General features: G+C 35.6%; 1 protein-coding gene and 2 long non-coding RNA genes across 3 annotated transcripts; 2 read left to right on the top strand and 1 right to left on the bottom strand.

The window, feature by feature from the left end:
- The first annotated feature begins 8052 nt into the window (after window positions 1-8052).
- LOC106337012 lies at window positions 8053-10214 on the top strand. The gene is made up of 3 exons (XM_013776031.1): window positions 8053-8601; window positions 9240-9512; window positions 9713-10214. The coding sequence occupies exons 1-3, from the start codon at window positions 8053-8055 to the stop codon at window positions 9977-9979; spliced, it is 1089 nt and encodes a 362-aa protein (XP_013631485.1). The 3' UTR covers window positions 9980-10214.
- Window positions 10215-11354: 1140 nt separating this feature from the next.
- On the bottom strand, window positions 11355-12167 carry LOC106340486. The gene is made up of 2 exons (XR_001269409.1): window positions 11977-12167; window positions 11355-11592 (listed from the first exon to the last, which is right to left on the bottom strand). It is a non-coding gene; the product is annotated as an uncharacterized LOC106340486 (long non-coding RNA).
- Window positions 12168-14052: 1885 nt separating this feature from the next.
- On the top strand, window positions 14053-15287 carry LOC106340794. The gene is made up of 3 exons (XR_001269509.1): window positions 14053-14090; window positions 14619-14694; window positions 15027-15287. It is a non-coding gene; the product is annotated as an uncharacterized LOC106340794 (long non-coding RNA).
- The last annotated feature ends 5039 nt before the right edge of the window (window positions 15288-20326 follow it).

Below are 20326 nucleotides of genomic sequence, written 5' to 3'. Positions count from 1 at the left end.
AATTAGAAAACCTTTTTTATTAATGTGTCTCAAACATTTAGTGAAAATTTAATGAACAGGTTTTGAAACTGTTAAATGCGTACCAAATGTTTTCACTACAAGCAGATAGAGGAATTCATCCGTTTCGTTTTCTCATCCCGCCATGTCCATGCAGCATGCTTCTTCTTCATGACACTTGATTTACCAAGCTCTCATTCAAGTTTTACGTTACTATAGTAAATTTGTTCTACCACAAATTGCATGCTTTGCTTTAAAAATTTTAACTTACGAGTTTCTTCACATATATCTTATTAAATAGTACACCTATTATAAGAATATTTAATTCGGTAAAACCGAACTAATTAAAACGGAATCGAACTGAAATAGAGAAAGTGGTTTGATTTGGTAATATCAAATAAAACGAATGAATGTTATTTTTAAGCAACAACGGTATATGAATATGGTTTAGTATACAAACCGATCAAACTGACTCTAACTGCATAAACCCATTTATTAAATATAGTAGTATAACAACATGTAAATTATATAATATAAATTAATAATATATATATTTTTTTATATGATGTTCATATTTAAAATGTTGATTTACGTAATTTTATATTTTGTTTTAAGTTTGAAATTTGTTTTTTGACTTTTATCAAATTAAGTAAAACAAATTTTTTTCTTTTTTTTGTTGACAAATATTTGTGCTAATATTTATTTATTTAATAATATTATGAAATTATTAATTTTTAATTCATGAACTTTATGATTGATATTAACTTTATATGTTTACTAATTATTTTAATAGTAGAAGACAACAGAAAACATGTTCTACTTAGAAGTTAGAATATAAAAATATCTTTAAATTTTTAGTAAAACTGATATCTAATTCATTAAATATTACAAAAGCTAAATATATTTATTATTTTTTGGTATTAAACTGAATAGACCGAATACCAACTGTATATAAACCAAAACAAATCAAAGTAGATGTTGTTTAATTATGGTTGCTATTTTTTATAAACCAAAATACCTAAAAACTGAAATCCAGATTGAACATCCCTATACAACTACAAACATTTGTAAGATTGTTAAAAAAATCTCACAAATATGGTATTAGAAGTTAAAGACTCGGAGACTGCTTGACTAACAAGTAAATCCTCACACACCCGAACCAAAAAAATACAGATACATACAACAATCTTATTTTCCAGTATAGGAAGCCTCAAACACGATTCACAAACCCACTTAATAACACCTTACAAAAAAAAGTTGAACCCAACGCTTTTAACAGACATAGTGAGATACATCCAATCACTGTAAGAACTTTACATTCCAATTTTCATAAGGTCCAACCAAACGTACTCGCTTCAAAACACACCAATTTTTAAAACATGCGATATCCATTTCTTACAAATGAAAACCTAAAACACAAACTACAAAATCATATAAAAATAATAATTTGGATAACAAGTAAAGTATATCCCTCCGTAGGACGGGTCGACCCTAGTAAAAAGTAAAGAAGATACATCTTTAGTATCCGCAAGACTTCATTCATTGGTCCCAAAAAAAGAATGTTATTGAGTTGCATAATATCAAATATATTAATTCTACAGTAAAAGCTATAGTACTTTCGAACAATTGGAGTGATCAAGTTTCAAAGGAAAAAACTGTGATATAACAAACTAAGTTCCACATGTACATTGGAGAATTAGACGAAGAGAATCTAATATATAAAGAGTTGTCCAACTCTAATAGTATGAGGCCTTTTGGGAAGGAAACCAAAAGTAACCCCATGCGGGCCAGCTTCTAAGGCCCAAAGTGGACAATATCGTACTAATCAGATAACATAGAGTTGGACATGGATTTAATAAATCCCAACAATTGGTATCAGAGCCAGGTTGACGAGAAATCTGCAAGAAGACCAAAATACCCTTCGAGTAGGAACGGGACCCATCGAGTTAGGATTGGGAGGTGTGTGTGGCAGAGATCAAGTCAAAAGATCCTGGAAGTCAGTTGTGGGACACAAGATGAATGTGATCCTTAGTTTGAAGGAGATAATGTGATATAACAAATTAAGTCTCACATTGAAGAATTAGACAAAGAGAGTCTAATATATAAAGAGCTGTTCAACTCTAATAGTACGAGGCCTTTTGGGAAAGAAACCAAAAATAAATCCATGCGGGCCAGCCTCTAAGGCCCAAAGTGGATAATATCGTACTAATCAGATAATATAGAGTTGGACATGAGCTTAATAAATCCCAACAAAAACAATTGGAATGATCACTTTCGATTTGTATTTTGTGAGAAAACGGCTCCTTGTACAATTATACCTAAAATGGAAAAAATCACATTGGAGAGAAAACAAACCATATTTAGAAACAAAAGGATTTGGGAAAGGAGATTTGAGAACCCCAATACAGTCACTTTGGTCAATGCGCACCAATAGTAAAAGAAAGATTAAAAAACACCTCAGCTTCCGAGAGAGGGAGACATGGACCAATTATCACTTGATTCTGTTTGAGTTTAAAATGAAAAGTAATCTCGTAACCTTTGAAGTATATACGAAAAAGGCAAGTTGTGGACGAACGTCGAGTACCATTTTCTTGTATTCCATGCTCTAGTTTTTCATGTGGTCGAGACTTTCCGGCACCGTTACATGAATATGAGGGACATATCGAAAAGTAAATATGTAATTTAATATTTAATGTATCTAAGATCACCTCAGAGCATCATTAATGGAGGTTTCTAGGATAGAGTTCTTAACGGAATATAAGAACCGTCTCTTAACTTTTAACTAAAAAAAGCTAAGAACCGGTTCTTAAATCTCTTATTTAAAAAAAGCTAAGAACCCGTCTCTTAACTTTTTTAGTTAAAAGTTAAGAGACGGGTTCTTATATTCCGCTAAGAACCTCATCCTAAGAATTCCCCATTAATCATGGTCTAATGTTAGTTTCTTACCATGGAGTTCTAAAGTTATATATACACACCAATATATAATTTTAAAACATCATTAGTTTCTTAGCCGGGGTTCTTAACTCATGATTTGATATTTTTTTGTTTTTTTTATTTTACATTTTTTCGATAAGAGACAGCTCTTATATCTCTTATTTAAGAGACAGTTCTTAGCTTTTCTTAGTTAAAATTTAAAGAAAAATTAAGAACCGTCTCTTAGCCGAAGCTAAGAATCCCAATTAAGAGACTGGAGTTAATGATGGTCTTAGAACTTCGTGATAAGAACTCTTAAATTTTGCTTTTTTGAAAAAAAAGTACTATACTTCTACATATCTCAATGGAGGGTATAATATGAGATATACATGCACAAGTTCTCGATATACATGAAGCTTTAAACGTGATGAGTTTCGGGAAATTAAAAAAAAAATATATATATATAATATATATTTGGGTTACACGTAAAAAGATGAAACATTTTGTCCGCAACCACCGGCCTCAACTAAAAGAATGTATAAACCCTAATTCATATATATTGTTTGTTTATTCCATTCCTTCGACCAAATGATGCTATGATGATGCCTTGTCTCTTAAAGATATTGGTTAGTTGGAGATCACATGAGGCTGAGTTATCCATATACAGCCAGAGGCTGCGTTTCCATATCTGTATTATTGCAGACAACACATGAACCACACAAATACCTTTGAAGGCAATATTAAATAACAACTCGAGATCGTGCACGAGGTCTATATATTATTTCTATGCGAATGTTAATGATATTCACATCCAAACAACATCAAATTTATATTCTATTCTCAACTATATATTCATCATGAATTCATGATGCTGACTTACTAATTCTATGTTTTTTTATAATCGCTCTATAATTAAAAACTAGCTCAGAATATGCCTTCTTTAGGATTTAGGTTTAATCCGACTACGTATGCGAGGTTTTTTTTTAACTCGCATGTGAGGTTGTGAGTCAATTATCAACAAAAAAATGGTAAGCCAATTAAAAACAATTACAGCAGGCATAACAACTTTATTAATAGGAGTGGCTGGCTTGACTCTTAGGCTTTTTTTTCACGCAACATATTCATCTAAAACCCACTGTCCTTAGGCTTACTTGAGGGAGCTTTGGCCCCAATACGGAAAGCCATCTGGGTTCGATTCGTGCTGGCGACCGGCATTCACATTCTATCTTTGGGAAAGGGGCAATCCACTACCTTTTTTTATTCATCTAAACCAAAGTTCTACTCAAACTTGTCAAACTTGGTAATTTAACTGGTTAAGAACATAATGTTATTTACTGTTAATTTTACTCTGGTTTGACTTTAGCTTGGAGCCTTCGACGTGCCTTACTTTCTTGTCTCAACAGATGTACGAAGCAAATGAAAATATCGAAAATTTTGCAATGTAGAAAATAATAAAAGGGTTGAAATCGAGCTATTATAACCAAATAAATAATCAATTCAATGTGAAATTTAGTATCTTCTCGTCTGAATGTAAATATATCGGTTGTTTAACCAAAGTACGATGTGTAGTCTTTAAAAAAAGGACGATGTGAAGCTGTGAACCATTCATGCTCCATCTCCAGTCATCGGGAACATAAAAATTACAAGTACAAAAGTTACTTATTTTACAAAATTACAAATAAGGCAAGAACACAACATCTCTCCCCATATACTGTATATATATATATATATATGTCATTTCGGATACCAAAAAAACGAGAATACGCCTATTAAAGAAAAAAAAAAGAAAAGAGTTGTCCAAAAAAAAAAAAACAATACCATTATAATGGTATCTATATACCTTAGACTGTACATATCTCCTTGGAATTTATCGGAAGAAAGTTTAGAGCATGATTAATGGAGATTCTGTTCTTAGCTTTTTTTAGTTAAAAGTTACGACACGGTTTCTTATATTCCGCTAAAAACTTCATCCTAAGAATTCCGTTAATCATGCCCTTACTTGTAAATATGTCTATACCTTTGAATGTACAACACTAGCCAGTGAGTAGTTGCTAGATTGTCTGACATCAAACTTTAAATCATATGGTTATGTTCTTTGACTAATTAGATTCATCAGAGAGAGAGGTTAAAATCACAAATCCGTATTCAATTCAAAGTCCGTGATGCACTTGTGATCAACATGCCTAAAATGTGAATACGTTGTGATATATTAACAGATAACGAGAAAACTGAAACATGTAGAGAAAGAAGGAGCTCCCTTCAGTCCAAACACAGATAAAGAGAGACGAAAAACATCTCCCGCATCATTCACACAGTCACTGTGGTTTAGATCTCTTGTTTTTACCAGAGTGTTTGGATGAATGAGTCGGCAGATATTTCTACCCTCTTGTTCTATCCATGATTGGACTGAAAGAATCTCCCGCTATATCTACCTATTTTAATTTCGACCACACTTCTGAACACTGAAAGACCACTTTTAATTTATATAACCAAAACTATTTTGGGTTCAGTTGATTCTATACAGAATAGTATCAAACACATATGGACTTATTTCTGCTAATAATGGGCCATTGACAAGAAGACAAATGTGACCAAGACAGCTTCCTATGTACTTAATATTGAACATTTAGTTTTGAAATAGTATTTGCATGTGTTTATAAATGCATCAGCAGTGAATTAGAATGTCAGCCAATGTATGCATATACATATTTAATTAGAATGTCAGCCAATGTATGCATATACATATTTATGTATCATGCATGTATGGATTAACTTACGAGGGTTGGATTCATGATTGTTATGTGTGAAACTCACAGGAAGAAGCAAGCTTTACTGTGCAAGAAAGACAACTGATGGGTCTTGTCAAGAAGAGGATGCCGAGAGAGAGGGACAAAGGACGAACTGTTCATCAAACATTGAAATCATAATAACACTATTAATGTTCTTTTAAAAATGATGTGAGTGATGTGATCCCTGAGCATATGAAGTTAAGAACAGTCCCAATATTAATAACATCATTAATAATAACTACTTGAAAGTAAATATATACATAAACAGACGACAGGTCCAAAACATGTGCGGAAAGATGCCACAATAGTCATTACAGATCATGAGGACAGAAAATAAGAAAATATATAGAAAGACTAGCTAGTTAGACAAACATAAGTTTGTTTGACTACTTGGTAAATACAATTATCTCATAAGATCATCAGTTTATGGAAGGTGCAAGAGATTGGATTCCAAAATCAAGGTATACAAATTTCTCAGGTAGGGGTTAAACAAGAGAAATACAGAATTAAGAAAAAAGTTTCTTCATGGTCTAGACAAGGGGGAAAACCCTAAAATCCAGAAATGAAAAGAGCCTAAATTTTGTTTATCTTTCTTGTGGGCTGAAGTAAATAATTGGTAGATCTAAAGTAAGTCACAGATGGTAATAGAAGATTATAAGATGAGGTAGAGAAAAACCTAAACCAGAAAATTTGAAAAAAAGAAGAAGATATTAGATCTTAAGCAAGTCAACACTAATGGTAGATGTGATGATAAGAAAACTCTTACAGTGGATCTTGAAGTTTCAGGAGCTCTGTTTTAATTGAACCTGTGTGAAAACCCTAGCTAGCTCTCTTTCTGAAACTTCTCCCAACCGAGTAGTGCTGAAACTATAAGTGACGAACAGTAAGTTATAGAAAAAGAAGAAGTAGGTGGATGTAGCCACTAGAAACTAGCTAGGTTTTAGCAAGTGGTGGTTCAAAGAAGGGACAAACAAAAAGAGACGCATGATAATGACGAATGATGAATGATGATGGTGGTGATGTTGGGTCATTGTCTTCATGGGAGTCAGGGAAAGCTAACTGATTCTTCATCTCACCATTTCTTACATACATAGATAGAGAGAGATACTAACATATATAGATCTTGAAATTTTGTACTGTTTTTAGGTTTTTTGCCGCATATTTATAGTGATTTTTGATGGGAGAGAGCTATTAAGAGTTTCATCAGCCAGCATTTTAAGGTTCTTTGGTGTTATTTTTAGATCAGATTTAATGAGCGGTGGTAGAGCTCGAGAATTTAGATAATGTTTTCAGATAGTCAAGTCTATTTGTTTATTTATTTAAGCCTAGGTTAACGTGTGGGCCAGATATGAAATAGTAGTATGCCTAGAATTCATATTATTGCACACTAAGGACGATTAGTGTGATATTAAATAATTAGGCCCAGAAAATTCGTTGTGAAGAGCTATAAGCCATGTGCACAAAAAGACTTGAAAATTTTCAGTCATTCAGAAGTTTTTACATGTTCAGTATGGAGGCATTTTATTGTTCCATACTGAGCTTAAAAAACATTACGAATAGTTGATCAAATTTTTCCGTACATGTATTAGATCTTTACAAAATATTCATGTTGGTAAAACTAAATGATAAATAGTTAACTGCTTGCTACTAATGACTTTTTGAAAAATCTGCTTGCCACTAATAGTTGCATCTCATAGTAATGAATCTTATCCAGCTATTCACAAATGAGGCTAAACTTAGGCTAATTAACTTTCATAAAGTCTCAATCAGTTCAGTATTGTTTATTTATTGATAGTGTAGAAGAAGAAAATAATTGAAGACACCTTGATAAATAAGTAAATAAGTAAAATATCATACAAGTTTTCATCATCTCTCACTGAACCATAGATATATAAGTGAGTTGGTGTGCCCATTCATGATTCATATAAGATTTTCCAAATTTAGATTTAAAAGATTACGTACTTGTTTTCTCAAAAAAGAAAAAAAAAATTCTCAAAAAAAAGATTACGTACGCAGTCCTTCCCAGTAGCATCATCATACCACTACACACCTAATTACATTATAAATGACAAATTTACCCCTGCCAACCTGTCATCTACGGATAGACCAGGCATTGAGAGTTTCTTCATCCAAGACGGGCCCGATAAAAGCCCAGTAACTATAAATGGCCTCGACCCGACCCGACCCGGATAAGCTATCCCAACTCGGATCATCCGCCCCGGTCTTCTCCGATTCGATCACCAACGTCAGGAAAAAAAAAATCAGAAACTCAGCAAAAAGACGATACCTTTCTTCGAGAAATCAGAACCCTTTGACTCCTCGATCTCAAATTCGAAACCTTTCAGCTACAGGGATGGTGAAACCATCGGATTTCAAAGCAATCCACGGCTTTATCCGGTCACATTACACCCGGGTCAACCCGGTCACCACCCACCGGTCAAACCCATCGAGCGGTGGTGTTGCTTCCCACCTCCACACCAAGCTCACCTCCTTCCACAGCTTATCGCCCAAACCCACTGGCTTATCTCAGCTCCTCTCTCAAAAGCTTCAACCTTTGGGTTTGCCACGTGTGAAAAACGCGAGCTTTGCGTTTGCGTTTAGGTTTGTGTCCACTAAGAGCTCTGGGTTTCGAAAAGTTGATGGGAGCTTTGCGAGGAAGGTTGTTGATAAGCCTGTGAAAGCTGTTAGCTCTAGCTTCGCTAGGTACCGTGAGGCTATGGGTTTGCACGTTGACGCGTTCTGGAAGAAGAACAGTCTTGTTTTGTATGGAGCTGGTGGTGTGTTTGTGTGTATCTTCCTTTGGAGGATTATGTTTGGGATCGCGAGTACCTTTGTTGGGCTCTCTGAGGGCATGGCTAAGTATGGGTTTCTAGCTCTCTCCTCAGCCATTGTAGCGTTCTCTGTAAGTTTACAATGTTTGAGACTCTCTAGTGTTTAAATTGTGGTTATTGGTTGATAGTAGTGTTTGATGGTTTAGTTTCACAAGGACTTATAGGAACGTTCTGCTTGTTAGCTAGTGTTGGTTTATCTGTATGTTTTATCTGTTACAGTGGTTGGCTTTACAATGTTTTGCTCAATGCCATGGAGAAAAATGAATTGAGGCTTCTCTAGTGTTCAAATTGTGGTTATTGGTTGATACTGATTGGTTTAGTTTCACAAGTACTTAAAGCTATAGGAACGTTCTGCTTGTTAACTGATGATCTTGCATCATCTTCATCTATTCTATTAAAATAGGAACATGACTTATTGATATTGGTGTGGTCCAACTATTTTAATACAATTATTAAAACTTCTTATTAATCATTAAGAGAAAAAATTTAAGGCTAATACAACTCCAATGTTGGATTAGTTTCACCAGGACTTAAGCTATCTGTTTGTTAACTGATGTTGGTTTTAGGATGATCTTGCATGATTATATTTTAATATCTTACTACTACTAGTAGGAATGCATATATGTCTCAAAAACTGCCATAAGATGTGGTTTTGTTTGCTGTTACATTCTTCCTATAACTCCTTCACTGCTATTTTTCTAAATGATAGGGACTATACCTGCGGTCAAGGTTCACAATAAACCCGGATAAAGTTTACAGGATGACAATGAGGAAGATCAACACAGCAGCTGACATTCTGGAAGTAATGGGTGCTCCTCTGTCAGGATCAGATTTGAGAGCTTATGTGATGTCAGGTGGTGGCATAACATTCAAGAAATTCAAGCCAACGATTAGGAGCAAGCGTTGCTTTCTCCTGTTCCCTGTTCAAGGCTCTGAGAGAAAGGGTCTTGTTAGCGTCGAAGTTAAGAAGAAGAAAGGCCAGGTTAAACTTTCTCAACTCCACATTGTGTGATATTTAGAATTCTGATAAGCTTTCATGATGTTTAGCTGCTCAGGTCTTAGCTATTACTATCTTTAGCCTAGGACTGGATGTAGCAGATTAGAGCTGTTGTGAGTTGGTTAGATAGTGAGTGGTGAGTGGTAAGTCTCTCATTCATTGATCGTTCTGGTTTGTTTCTTTAGTATGACATGAAGCTTTTGGCGGTGGACATTCCAATGGCATCTGGTCCTGACCAACGGTTATATCTGATTGGGGATGAAGAAGGGTACAAAGTGGGTGGTGGTTTGATCTCTGAGTTAAGAGACCCTGTTGTGAAAGCCATGGCAGCGACCAAGGAGTTCGATAACCTTGACAGAATTGAAGAGGAAGAAGACGCTGAAAGAGAACTTCAAGAAGCTGAAAGAAAGCACCGTGAGGAGATTGAGAAGCTCGAAAAAGAGAGCTCTTAATATTCGTTTTTTTTTTACTTCACTGGAATACTTTGAAAATGTTTCTTTCACATCTTCAGTATCTCTCATCAGTGGTTATAATAAAAGAACAACACCTTGTAACTCTTTTGTCTTGTATCAGAGTATGCTACACTGATCTGTGATCTACATTGATGTAGGATGAGAAGCAAGGGGCTACTCTCTGAACCATTTACTGAGCTATAAATCAACAATCAATTCATTGCAAATCAAAACTCTGCTTTTTTTCCAGCAGCTGTGTGTTGGTTACATAGTGTTTAATAAGATACATCTCAGCAACTATAGGTTTCTAAGAATCAGAATCTGTTTCACATTGTACCCCAAACGGTCTCAATCTGTTTGTGTTTGCTTCCAGTGGGGGCATGCCATCATCACTTGAATCTTTTTCACTGTCAACGTCTTTGATGTACCATAGGTATTTGAGAGCTTTCATCAGCTCGAACTGGTTTAGCATCTCTGGAGATCTCTGGCCTGTATTGACCATGTCAGATCTTTGATAAACAAACACTAGATGTTATTGATAACACAGTGAAAGAAAGAAACAATGTTTTAGTACCAATCCGGAGACTTTTGGAGGAGACGGAGTTGCTCAATGAAAAGAACTTTGCAGATGATAGAAGTAACTTTGCTACCAGATTCTTGAGCCTTTTTTTCCTGTATGGTTAATCAATGCAAAGCTTCCTGCAAATCAGTAAACAACAATAAAAACACTATCCAGGAGATTAAGAAACAGAACATAAACAAGCAAGTACTGTTTGAACAAGTCTGAGAGAAGACCAACATAAACATTGCTCAAGCATGAAATCTTGCTCTTATGTTGCTTGTTTCAAATTCCTTCTTCCTCTGTTCATCTCTTAAACTCAAATTCTTACAAGAATCCAAAATTCTAACAGCAAAACTACGACCACAGATGTCCAGAGTAGGGTTTTGTAATTGCGCCGTTTAACTGGAATAATATCACAGCTCCTAGAGAGAAAATCCAATAAACGAATTTGTTACATTTTTATCTAACGGGGGTAATATTGCTATTTTATTTAGAAATAGCTGAACTTTGTTCTTACTATTTAAGAGAAGTTATCTGCAACATTCAACATTGGTTCACTCACACCCATTGAGATTGATAATGGTCTGGATTTTGCTCGTCTATGCAAATATCGTTGAACTCCTCAACGATGATATTGTCTTTAACTACATATAGATGATTTGGCCCCGGCATGTTGGTGACCGCCACACGACAAGCTCAACAATCTAAGTCATCATCATCATATCTCTCCCTTCTTATGCCCTGATCTACAAGTCTACTTTCTTTCATAAGGTAATAGTACCAACAACATACGATTGAAAAAGCAGAATGTTATAAAAAGCAAAATGCATGCTCTTTTCTGGTTACAGTGTGTATGCTTATTCATGTGTTATAACATTTGAGAAGGCAAAAAAGTTTACACTGAAGTCATGAAACAACAAAAATCCCCAGAAAAAGAACCAAAACTTTATTCAGTCCCATGGCAAAGAAAAGTCTACATCTTGGTGACGACCCATCAGTTCTCTTCAGTTGCTGGTTTGTCAATGAACGTCTTCTTGATCCAATCAAATGGCTGTGAATGATAAAAACAAATTTGATGTTAAGATACAAAACAAAATGAAGTCAGGACTGCTTAAGGCACTAATTAAACTCTTCACAACACCAAAATACATATACACAGCGCATTGTCACTGTCAGTAACACGAAAGAGAATGCATGTATGGAGACTAATCTGAATGAAACTGCTTGGAATCAATTAACATCTACAAGCACATAAGAGACTTGAATGGATGCAATCTACATTAAAGTTAGAGCCTTTAGGGGTAAAAATAGATGTCTAACGAGATCACTTGTAAAGTTTTCATCTTTCGTCGAAATCAAGTTAGCAATTTCACTAGGAGACATGAACCGTTAAACCCAATTTGAAAATCTACGAGTAAGAGGCGGATTGGCTTACTTGGACGACCCAGATGGCGCCGGCTGCGGCGGCGACACCCCATCCCACGGCGGCTTGGATGTCCGCCGGTTGGATCTTTGGGAGCTTGGGCACACCTCCTGGCATCACTTGCTTCGATCTCTCGCTTTCTAGTTCGCTATCAAATCGACTTATCCCCACAGAGATCCTTAAACGAAATGACGATAATCAATGAGATGCCATTAAAGGGATTACGGACTAGTCAAACACTGCGTGCCGTTCTACGTGTAAAACGTGAACAACGTGCCGTTTATAGTGTTTTCGTTCTTTTAATTCTTTTTTTTTTTTGTCAAACGTTGTTCTTCAAAATTAATCCAAGCAATCAATATCAAAAGCTATGTTATAGCACAGCTACATTTCCTTCATGATTAGCGTTACACTACCTCTCAAGTCTCAAGTAACAATTGTTATAGAAATTATGGGGAGAGCAGCATTCTCTTGGCGAGATTCACGTGGCTATAAAGTATAAACAACTGACCTTCATGCGTTTGGGCGGTAATACATGTATCGTGGAATGGATTCAAATGGATTATTCAGCAAAAAATAGTATTCGTAATTCGTTTTATTTTTGTCATTGGTTTGTTCTTGAATAACACCAAGTGGAGTAATAGTAAATGGTTAGTAACGAGTTAGTAATAACTAGATAGGCCCTGTTCGTTTCGTAAACTAGACGCGGCATCTAGACGCAGACGCGGACCAATGTTCGTTTGGCTCGAAACAGGAGGTTAAGTTGGACGCGACATCCAGATTAATTTTGAAAACTCATCCGGATTTTTCGGGATTTCTGGATGAGATGTTTGAACGCTTCCAACTACAGCAAACTCATCCAAAAGTGCTAAAAATCGGTAATACCCTTATTTTATTTTAAAAATCACAAAGTCTTGCCATTAATTTTTCTAACCTAGATCTGTCGTTGTCTTCAATCAAAAGCAAATCTGATCTCTTCAACCTCTGATCTCTGCAACCATGAACCTCTGATCTCTCTTAGCCCTCTCTCTCTCGAACCCATCTCTCTCTCTCACGCAGTCTCTCTCTCTCTCTAACCCATCTCTCTCTCTCACGCAGTCTCTCTCTCGATCCCATCTCTCTCTCTCTCACGCAGTCTCTCTCTCTCGAACCCATCTCTCTCTCTCGAACCCATCTCTCTCTCCCACGCAGTCTCTCTCTCGAACCCATCTCTCTCTCTCTCACGCAGTCTTAAAGCAATTGACATTTAGTTTATCTGATCAAAGGATAAACATTTTGTTTTGTTTTTCTTAGCAGAAAAAATGGAGCTTTGATGGTCTCTCTCACGCAGTCTCTGTTCTAAAGCAATTGACATTTAGTTTATCTGATCAAAGGATAAACATTTTGTTTTGTTTTTCTTAGCAGAAAAAATGGAGCTTTGATGGTCTCTCTCACGCAGTCTCTGTTCTAAAGCAATTGACATTTAGTTTATCTGATCAAAGGATAAACATTTTGTTTTGTTTTTCTTAGCAGAAAAAATGGAGCTTTGATGGTCTCTCTCACGCAGTCTCTGTTCTAAAGCAATTGACATTTAGTTTATCTGATCAAAGGATAAACATTTTGTTTTGTTTTTCTTAGCAGAAAAAATGGAGCTTTGATGGTCTCTCTCACGCAGTCTCTGTTCTAAAGCAATTGACATTTAGTTTATCTGATCAAAGGATAAACATTTTGTTTTGTTTTTCTTAGCAGAAAAAATGGAGCTTTGATGGTCTCTCTCACGCAGTCTCTGTTCTAAAGCAATTGACATTTAGTTTATCTGATCAAAGGATAAACATTTTGTTTTGTTTTTCTTAGCAGAAAAAATGGAGCTTTGATGGTCTCTCTCACGCAGTCTCTGTTCTAAAGCATCTCGGCTCCCTTCTCGTAAGCTTCATCTTCTTTGATGTTTGCAGGATACTAGAGAGTCTGTTCTAAAGCTTGAAATGTTATGTGAGATTTTTAATGTGTTGGTTTGTTGAGAAATGTATTAATTTCTAATGGTGAAATCATTTCTAATGAATTCTCACTGCTCTGTTCTCTTTTATGTTGCAGTCTTGCGCCGGTGAGTTCTCGGATACAACAAGTCTCGGAAACCCATCTCTTCCTTTGAGGTAACTGTCTCTGTTCTAAAGCATCTCGGCTCCGTTTGCGTCTCTGTTCTGAAGCATTTCGGCTCCCTTTGCTTTGATGTTTGTGATTTGAAAAGTTAAGTTGTATTGTGTTGAGCTTTGTGAAATTTGTTTTAGCTTGAAATGTTATGTGAGATTTCTAATGTTATGTGAGAGTTCTAATGCCTCTTGTGTGTTGGTTTGTAGAGCTTGTATTGCATATGGTGAATTTATTAATGCCTCTTGTGTGTTGGTTTGTAGAGCTTGTATTGCATATGGTGAATTTATTAATGCCTCTTGTGTGTTGGTTTGTAGAGCTTGTATTGCATATGGTGAATTTATTAATGCCTCTTGTGTGTTGGTTTGTAGAGCTTGTATTGCATATGGTGAATTTATTAATGCCTCTTGTGTGTTGGTTTGTAGAGCTTGTATTGCATATGGTGAATTTATTAATGCCTCTTGTGTGTTGGTTTGTTTTAGCTTGAAACTTGTTCTTTTAACATATTTTCTACCATTTTCCACTTTTTGCAGAAGCAGCGGGGCTTTCATCACCTATTGAGTATCCTGTTGTTGGACTTCTTTCTCAGCCTTGTTCAAGGGGAACTAGGTGAGAAAATCTTTACTTTGATTTGTGTACTTATTCTTGTGACATGTAGATGGAAAGCATTTGTGCCTCTCAAACTTACTATCTGAACTTGTCATAGCATTTGTGAAATCACATCTTTACCAAAATAAGCTGGTCTTTTCCTAGTGTCTCTATCAGTTCTTTACTTTTATGATCCTATCTCCTCTACTGTTATTTTAAAAATTAATAAGGTATCTGAGTCTTGTTAAGCCGGAAGGAATAAAAGCAACAGCATTTCTAACTTGTGAGACATTGTTTTATTTTTGGTATAGTTGTGATTCTAGTACTGTCATATAAATTCTTATTTTTGGCAGGGGCTTACGTTTTTGGAACAAAAGGATGAGTTGAGTTCAATGAGCTGAAGCACAAGACAACAGACACTATTGATTCCTTGTGTACTATATTCTTACAATGGGGCATCTTATTTTAGATATGTCAGTCAAACCAGGAAATTTAGATGTGGTCAACAAACCGGCCCATTTTTGTAACCTGCTCGACTATAGTTTCCGGTACGATTGTTTTCTTTTGTGCTTACAACTTACCGGTAAGTTTGGTCCTATTTTTCTTGTGTATATATTATTATTGTTACTTTATAATGTTATAAAACATGAAAAATTGAATTTGATATTTATTTTTATTTATGTCTATTTTACTTGCAGTTAAACATAATTTTTTATAAGTTAAAACATAAAAACTGAATTTTTAAATATAGTTATACACATGTTTAGACCAAAATAAAAGATAAAGAGTTTTTGGTCATTTAACATAAAACTCATCCAGATACAAAATACAGAAATACAAAACGAACATAACTGCATCCAGATACAGTTTCCAGATGCATGATCCAAAATTCCGAAAATCGCAAACGAACAACATCATAGTCTCTAGCAAAAAAACAAAAAGACTAGGGTTTCATGGTTTAACTAGCCAGGTTTTATTTGTTCGCTAAGTAGTTTTTGCTTTCAATAAAAAAAAAAAGACTAGGGTTTCGTATTTTACACAAATAGCCCCTTAATAATACAGATCCACATACCCACGATGAACCCAACTAAAATTAACATTTAATCCCCGGTGGCAGACTAGTGATGTTTGAAGCTGTTTTTCAGAGAAGGGTTTGTTTTCTAGATTAGAATGAGTGCATATGATAAGTATATATACAGACTTCTTTTTTTTTTTTAATCCAAAGATTTATACTCTTCTTGTTCTGAAGTTCAGACAAATGAAGTATAGTAGATTAAAATGATGAAACATTTAGAGAATATATAGTCATGGGTGTTTGGGTGTCCAATCGGGTTTGGTTCCGGTTCAATCGATTTCGGTCTTTTGGAAGCATGAAATTTGACCCCATTCAGATATTCTTAAAGTCTGGTCCGGTATTTGTTCAAGTTTACTCAGGTTCAATTCAGATATATTAATACATCATAAACTTAGTTGAACCCGTTTTTACTTAGGGTTTGCTTCTATATCGGGTTTTGGTTATCCAAATACTTGTTTGCGATTCAAAAGTAAACATTTTAATTCACAAACTTGGCAATTTTAACAATTATCATCGACAAAAATTTTGGTGGAAAAAGTAGTCGTTAAGAGGAAAAAAACATGAGATAATATTCGGTGGGCTCGGTGAGATTTATCTCCCAGACACAAGGTTCGAGGTGAGGCTACATCAAGAGACCAGCGGATAATAGAAAGAAAGCGACAACTCACTCTTTTCCAATTTAGGAAGTTGTCTACGGGATTCAAAGCTCAACCAAAGTGGAAGCCCTATTCTTTGTCCAAAAGAAGCATCCTCCACGGTCTTTCATCTTCACGGTGAGCTCAAGATCCACTCGAATTCGCAACTCTCAACCTCTTTTCACCTTGCTTCAAGCTTACCACACCGTTAAACTTCCACCAAATCCTGACCTCTGTAGTAAGAACTCACCAGACCAGTTTTTACCTTCAACTCAAACCAAAGCTACTAATTTCTCTCCAGTCTACATTGCTCGGAGTCGACTGATAACTCCTCCAGCGGAGATAATCTCTTCTCCTTACTGTGATCACTAGGGCCCCAAGATACAAAGAAGAGGAGAAAGGGAAGAGACAAATGAGAGACGATGATGAATGAACTATCAAAAAAAATCAAGGCTCCTAGCTTGGACAACACAGCCCTCATAAGAGACAATGCTCTTACACTGATAGGGAGGTTGACAAACCCACAAGAGCAGCGAATCTGGGCTCTCATACCGGCTCTCCCAAGGAAGTGGCACCTACAAGGAAGACCAGTGGGGTCAGATCTTGGGAACAACTGTTTCCAATTCCGCTTTGAAAGAGAAGAAGACCTAAGGAGGGTACTTGACAACAGACCCTACCATTTTGCTTATTGGATGGTCATAATCCAACGATGGGAACCAGTAATATCCACATCCTTCCCCTCGATGATACCTTTTTGGATAAAGATTAAGGGTCTCCCTCTGCATTACTGGCATGACGAGATGGTAGCTAGAGTGGGCCAAGAGCTAGGCACCTACGAAACTCACGAGCTATCACGTACAACAGCGAGAGTTAGAGTCTTGGTTGATGGCCTCAAACCCCTCACTAAAGAATCTATAGTTGAATTTGACTCATGAGAGGAGAGTAAGATTACCTTGGAGTATGAAAGATTGGAGATGCACTGCTCCTACTGCTATTCCCTGCTCCACTCACGCTCAAACTGCCCCAAGAAAAGACTGGAGGAAATCCCACGCCCTAGCTTCCCAGAAACAAAAAGAGGAGATAAGATACCAAGCTCTGTTTTTGAAGAGAGACAAACTGCAAAGGTCTCTAATCCCGTCGCTGAACGCAATATTTACCGGGCCTCAGACTCTCTGAGACACAGATCAGAAGGAGGAAAGGAGAGAAACAACAAAACAAAATCAAGAAGAGTTTAACCGAACAACATCTGATTGATGCATCCAATTACTGCGCGCGGATGCCGCGTCTGGAATTCTCATCCAGTTTACGAAACTAACAGGGCATATATAATGGTCAATATGAGACTTCTGTACTATAACAGGTTCATTTCGATGAGAAGACACTTTTCACAAAGGTTTCAAATTTTAGTGAGAATGCAATTTCATAGAAGCATGATTCATGTTGAGTCAGTTTACGGGAAACTAAGTCTAATTGAATTATGAGATTATTTATATATTTGTACGTTTTAAAATCATTTGACTATTCTATTCCATACCTTTTTCATTTTTATACGGTTTCTTCATTCTATAATGTTATCATCTGGGACTAATAAACACAAGACGAGATTAAGCTTTCGAGAATGTGATATGTGGTATCTTCCGCTGTTAAAGAGCGTACTACGTGTATGGTTGCATGTTTCTTAATTAGTTAAAGAAAGTCTAAATTGGTTAAGTACTGTATATAAACCTTATATTGATCTCAACTCTAACAATTTAGATACATGTATCATAAATTTCAAATTATTCTAGTCGGCACGGCACAACAATAATGTACATGCATAAAAGACCACATGTTAAGTTTTTTTTTGGTAAAAAAAGAAAATTCTTTGGGAATCCAAACATTATAAATAATTTTTTTCAGTACAAATCCATTTCAGGTGGCGATAGAGTTCTACATGGAACCTTTTTACCACATGGACCAACTTGTCTTAGTACCACATGTTAAATTCAAAAAAGAAAAAAAAATACCACAGGCTTTGAGTATTTCCTCGGAGTAATATCTGGTAATTTAGACGGGATGAATCAGCTCTATTGATTAGAGCCTTGGGGGCCAATTGTCATGCTTCCGGGTTCGACGCCAGCCGGAGGCGAACTGCTCATCCCTGTCACTAAAGTGGGTACTGGGCCTTCGGGCTCAGGGAAAAACCTCCCGGGTGAAGCTGGCCCGTTGCCTAACCGGGCCCAGGGAATGATCCGCGAAGCGGGGAACCCTGGATTATCAAAAAAAAAAAAAAAATATATATATCTGGTAATTTAGGAATCCCTTTCTCCATTTAACGACCTTCTAGATCCATATGTCGACACAATAATATATATGTGCGTGTGTAATAGAACACCGGCAGCTAGGCAAAATATAAAAATAACTAAAGATATGTACCTAGCTGAAATCAAATGCACATCTACGTACAAATAAAGGCAAAATCGCTAGGTTACAAACAATCTGGTTAATGCAAAAAAGAAAACGATAGTTTTAGAGGTCGCTAAATGGGATTTGGTTCAAAACAATATACTACTTTAAAATCAAAACTCAAGAGGCAGCCGTGGGACGAACGAAACAAAAATATAAGTAAATAATGATAACGACTATATATAACTATGAGCTGGTGTACTTGAATTATTGACGGGGTAATGTTTACATACATTTTGTATAACTTTTATTGCTGTATTTTAGTGTCTAAGAAATAGATAATTGTTTTGTCCGACGCCAGAGTGGTTCTTACAATCATCTCTCTTTTGACTTGTGCTTAATTAATTATTCTTAAGATAAAGAATTCCCCGATTGGGGCATTCGCATGAAGTAAGATTCAACTTACACACTAGAAAACTATATATGCCATATTAATTTTATTTACTAAAATATTTGTAGCTTCTTGACAGATCATTATCCTGATTACAGAGTAGGTTTTAACGATAGGTAGCAGTCCTTTAATTGAGGCCTCTTGATTTACTATACTTTTATACAACTTGGCAAAGAAATTACATATTTCAAATAAATTTAATTATTATTCTTAATAACCATTTGTCATTTGTCAAGAAAACGTCCCTAATCACGGTTGACCTTTCTCACATCATCCGGAAAGAAAACAATATTTTAGCTGTTCTATTTTGATGTTTACAGTCTAAACATTTAAATATAACTAGTGTCTATTTTTAAAAAAAACTAGTGTCTAGATAGCCAATCTCTATAGCCAATCTCTACTGCATGATTAATTGAGATATATAGAGAAATGGCCGATTTGGATGACCTAAAATGAAGAAGTAAACAAAGTTGACGGTACATATATATAACATATCTATTGGTTCAAACAGAGAAGCAACACATAGTTACTGGAATACATACTCGAAATTACTGAGTTCTGCTAGAACAAAATAAGATTTAGAAGTGTTTTGATCTAGTGTGGCCCTTTAACATGAAACGGCGAATAATATATCTATTCAAGTTAATCATCTGCTGAAAGATATTGCGTTAATCTTGAATATATTTATATCTAAGTGAGATACATGTGTCGCTGTAAAACTCTTATATATTTTCATGTTGACATAAAATGTATTTTAGGTACGAATAAATTCACTTTAGCAAGTTTTGTGAAGTTTTTGAAAGTATTCATGATGAAATCTTATACTACTAAAGTGCTCTAGAATTTCTCAGCAAGATTAATGTTTTATGATTAGTGAGCACATAGAGACGGTTTATTTTTTATTTTTTTTAACAAAAAAACAAAATTAAACTAAGTAGATTCCTGAGCCGAGAACCATCTCGGAGGAACGAAGTCAACATATATCATAGCAGAAGGTTGAATCCTAGCACTTCGTGCTAGTTTATCCGCCATTGTGTTTTGTGCCCTTGGAATATGCTGAATCGTGAAAATGGGGAAGTATCCCTTACATCGTAGAAACTCTTCCAT

Source organism: Brassica oleracea, chromosome C4, assembly GCF_000695525.1.
Source record: "Brassica oleracea var. oleracea cultivar TO1000 chromosome C4, BOL, whole genome shotgun sequence".
NCBI classification, from domain to species: Eukaryota; Viridiplantae; Streptophyta; class Magnoliopsida; order Brassicales; family Brassicaceae; genus Brassica; species Brassica oleracea.
Note: the sequence above shows the minus strand (reverse complement) of the source record. Positions and strands in the feature narration are given on the sequence as shown.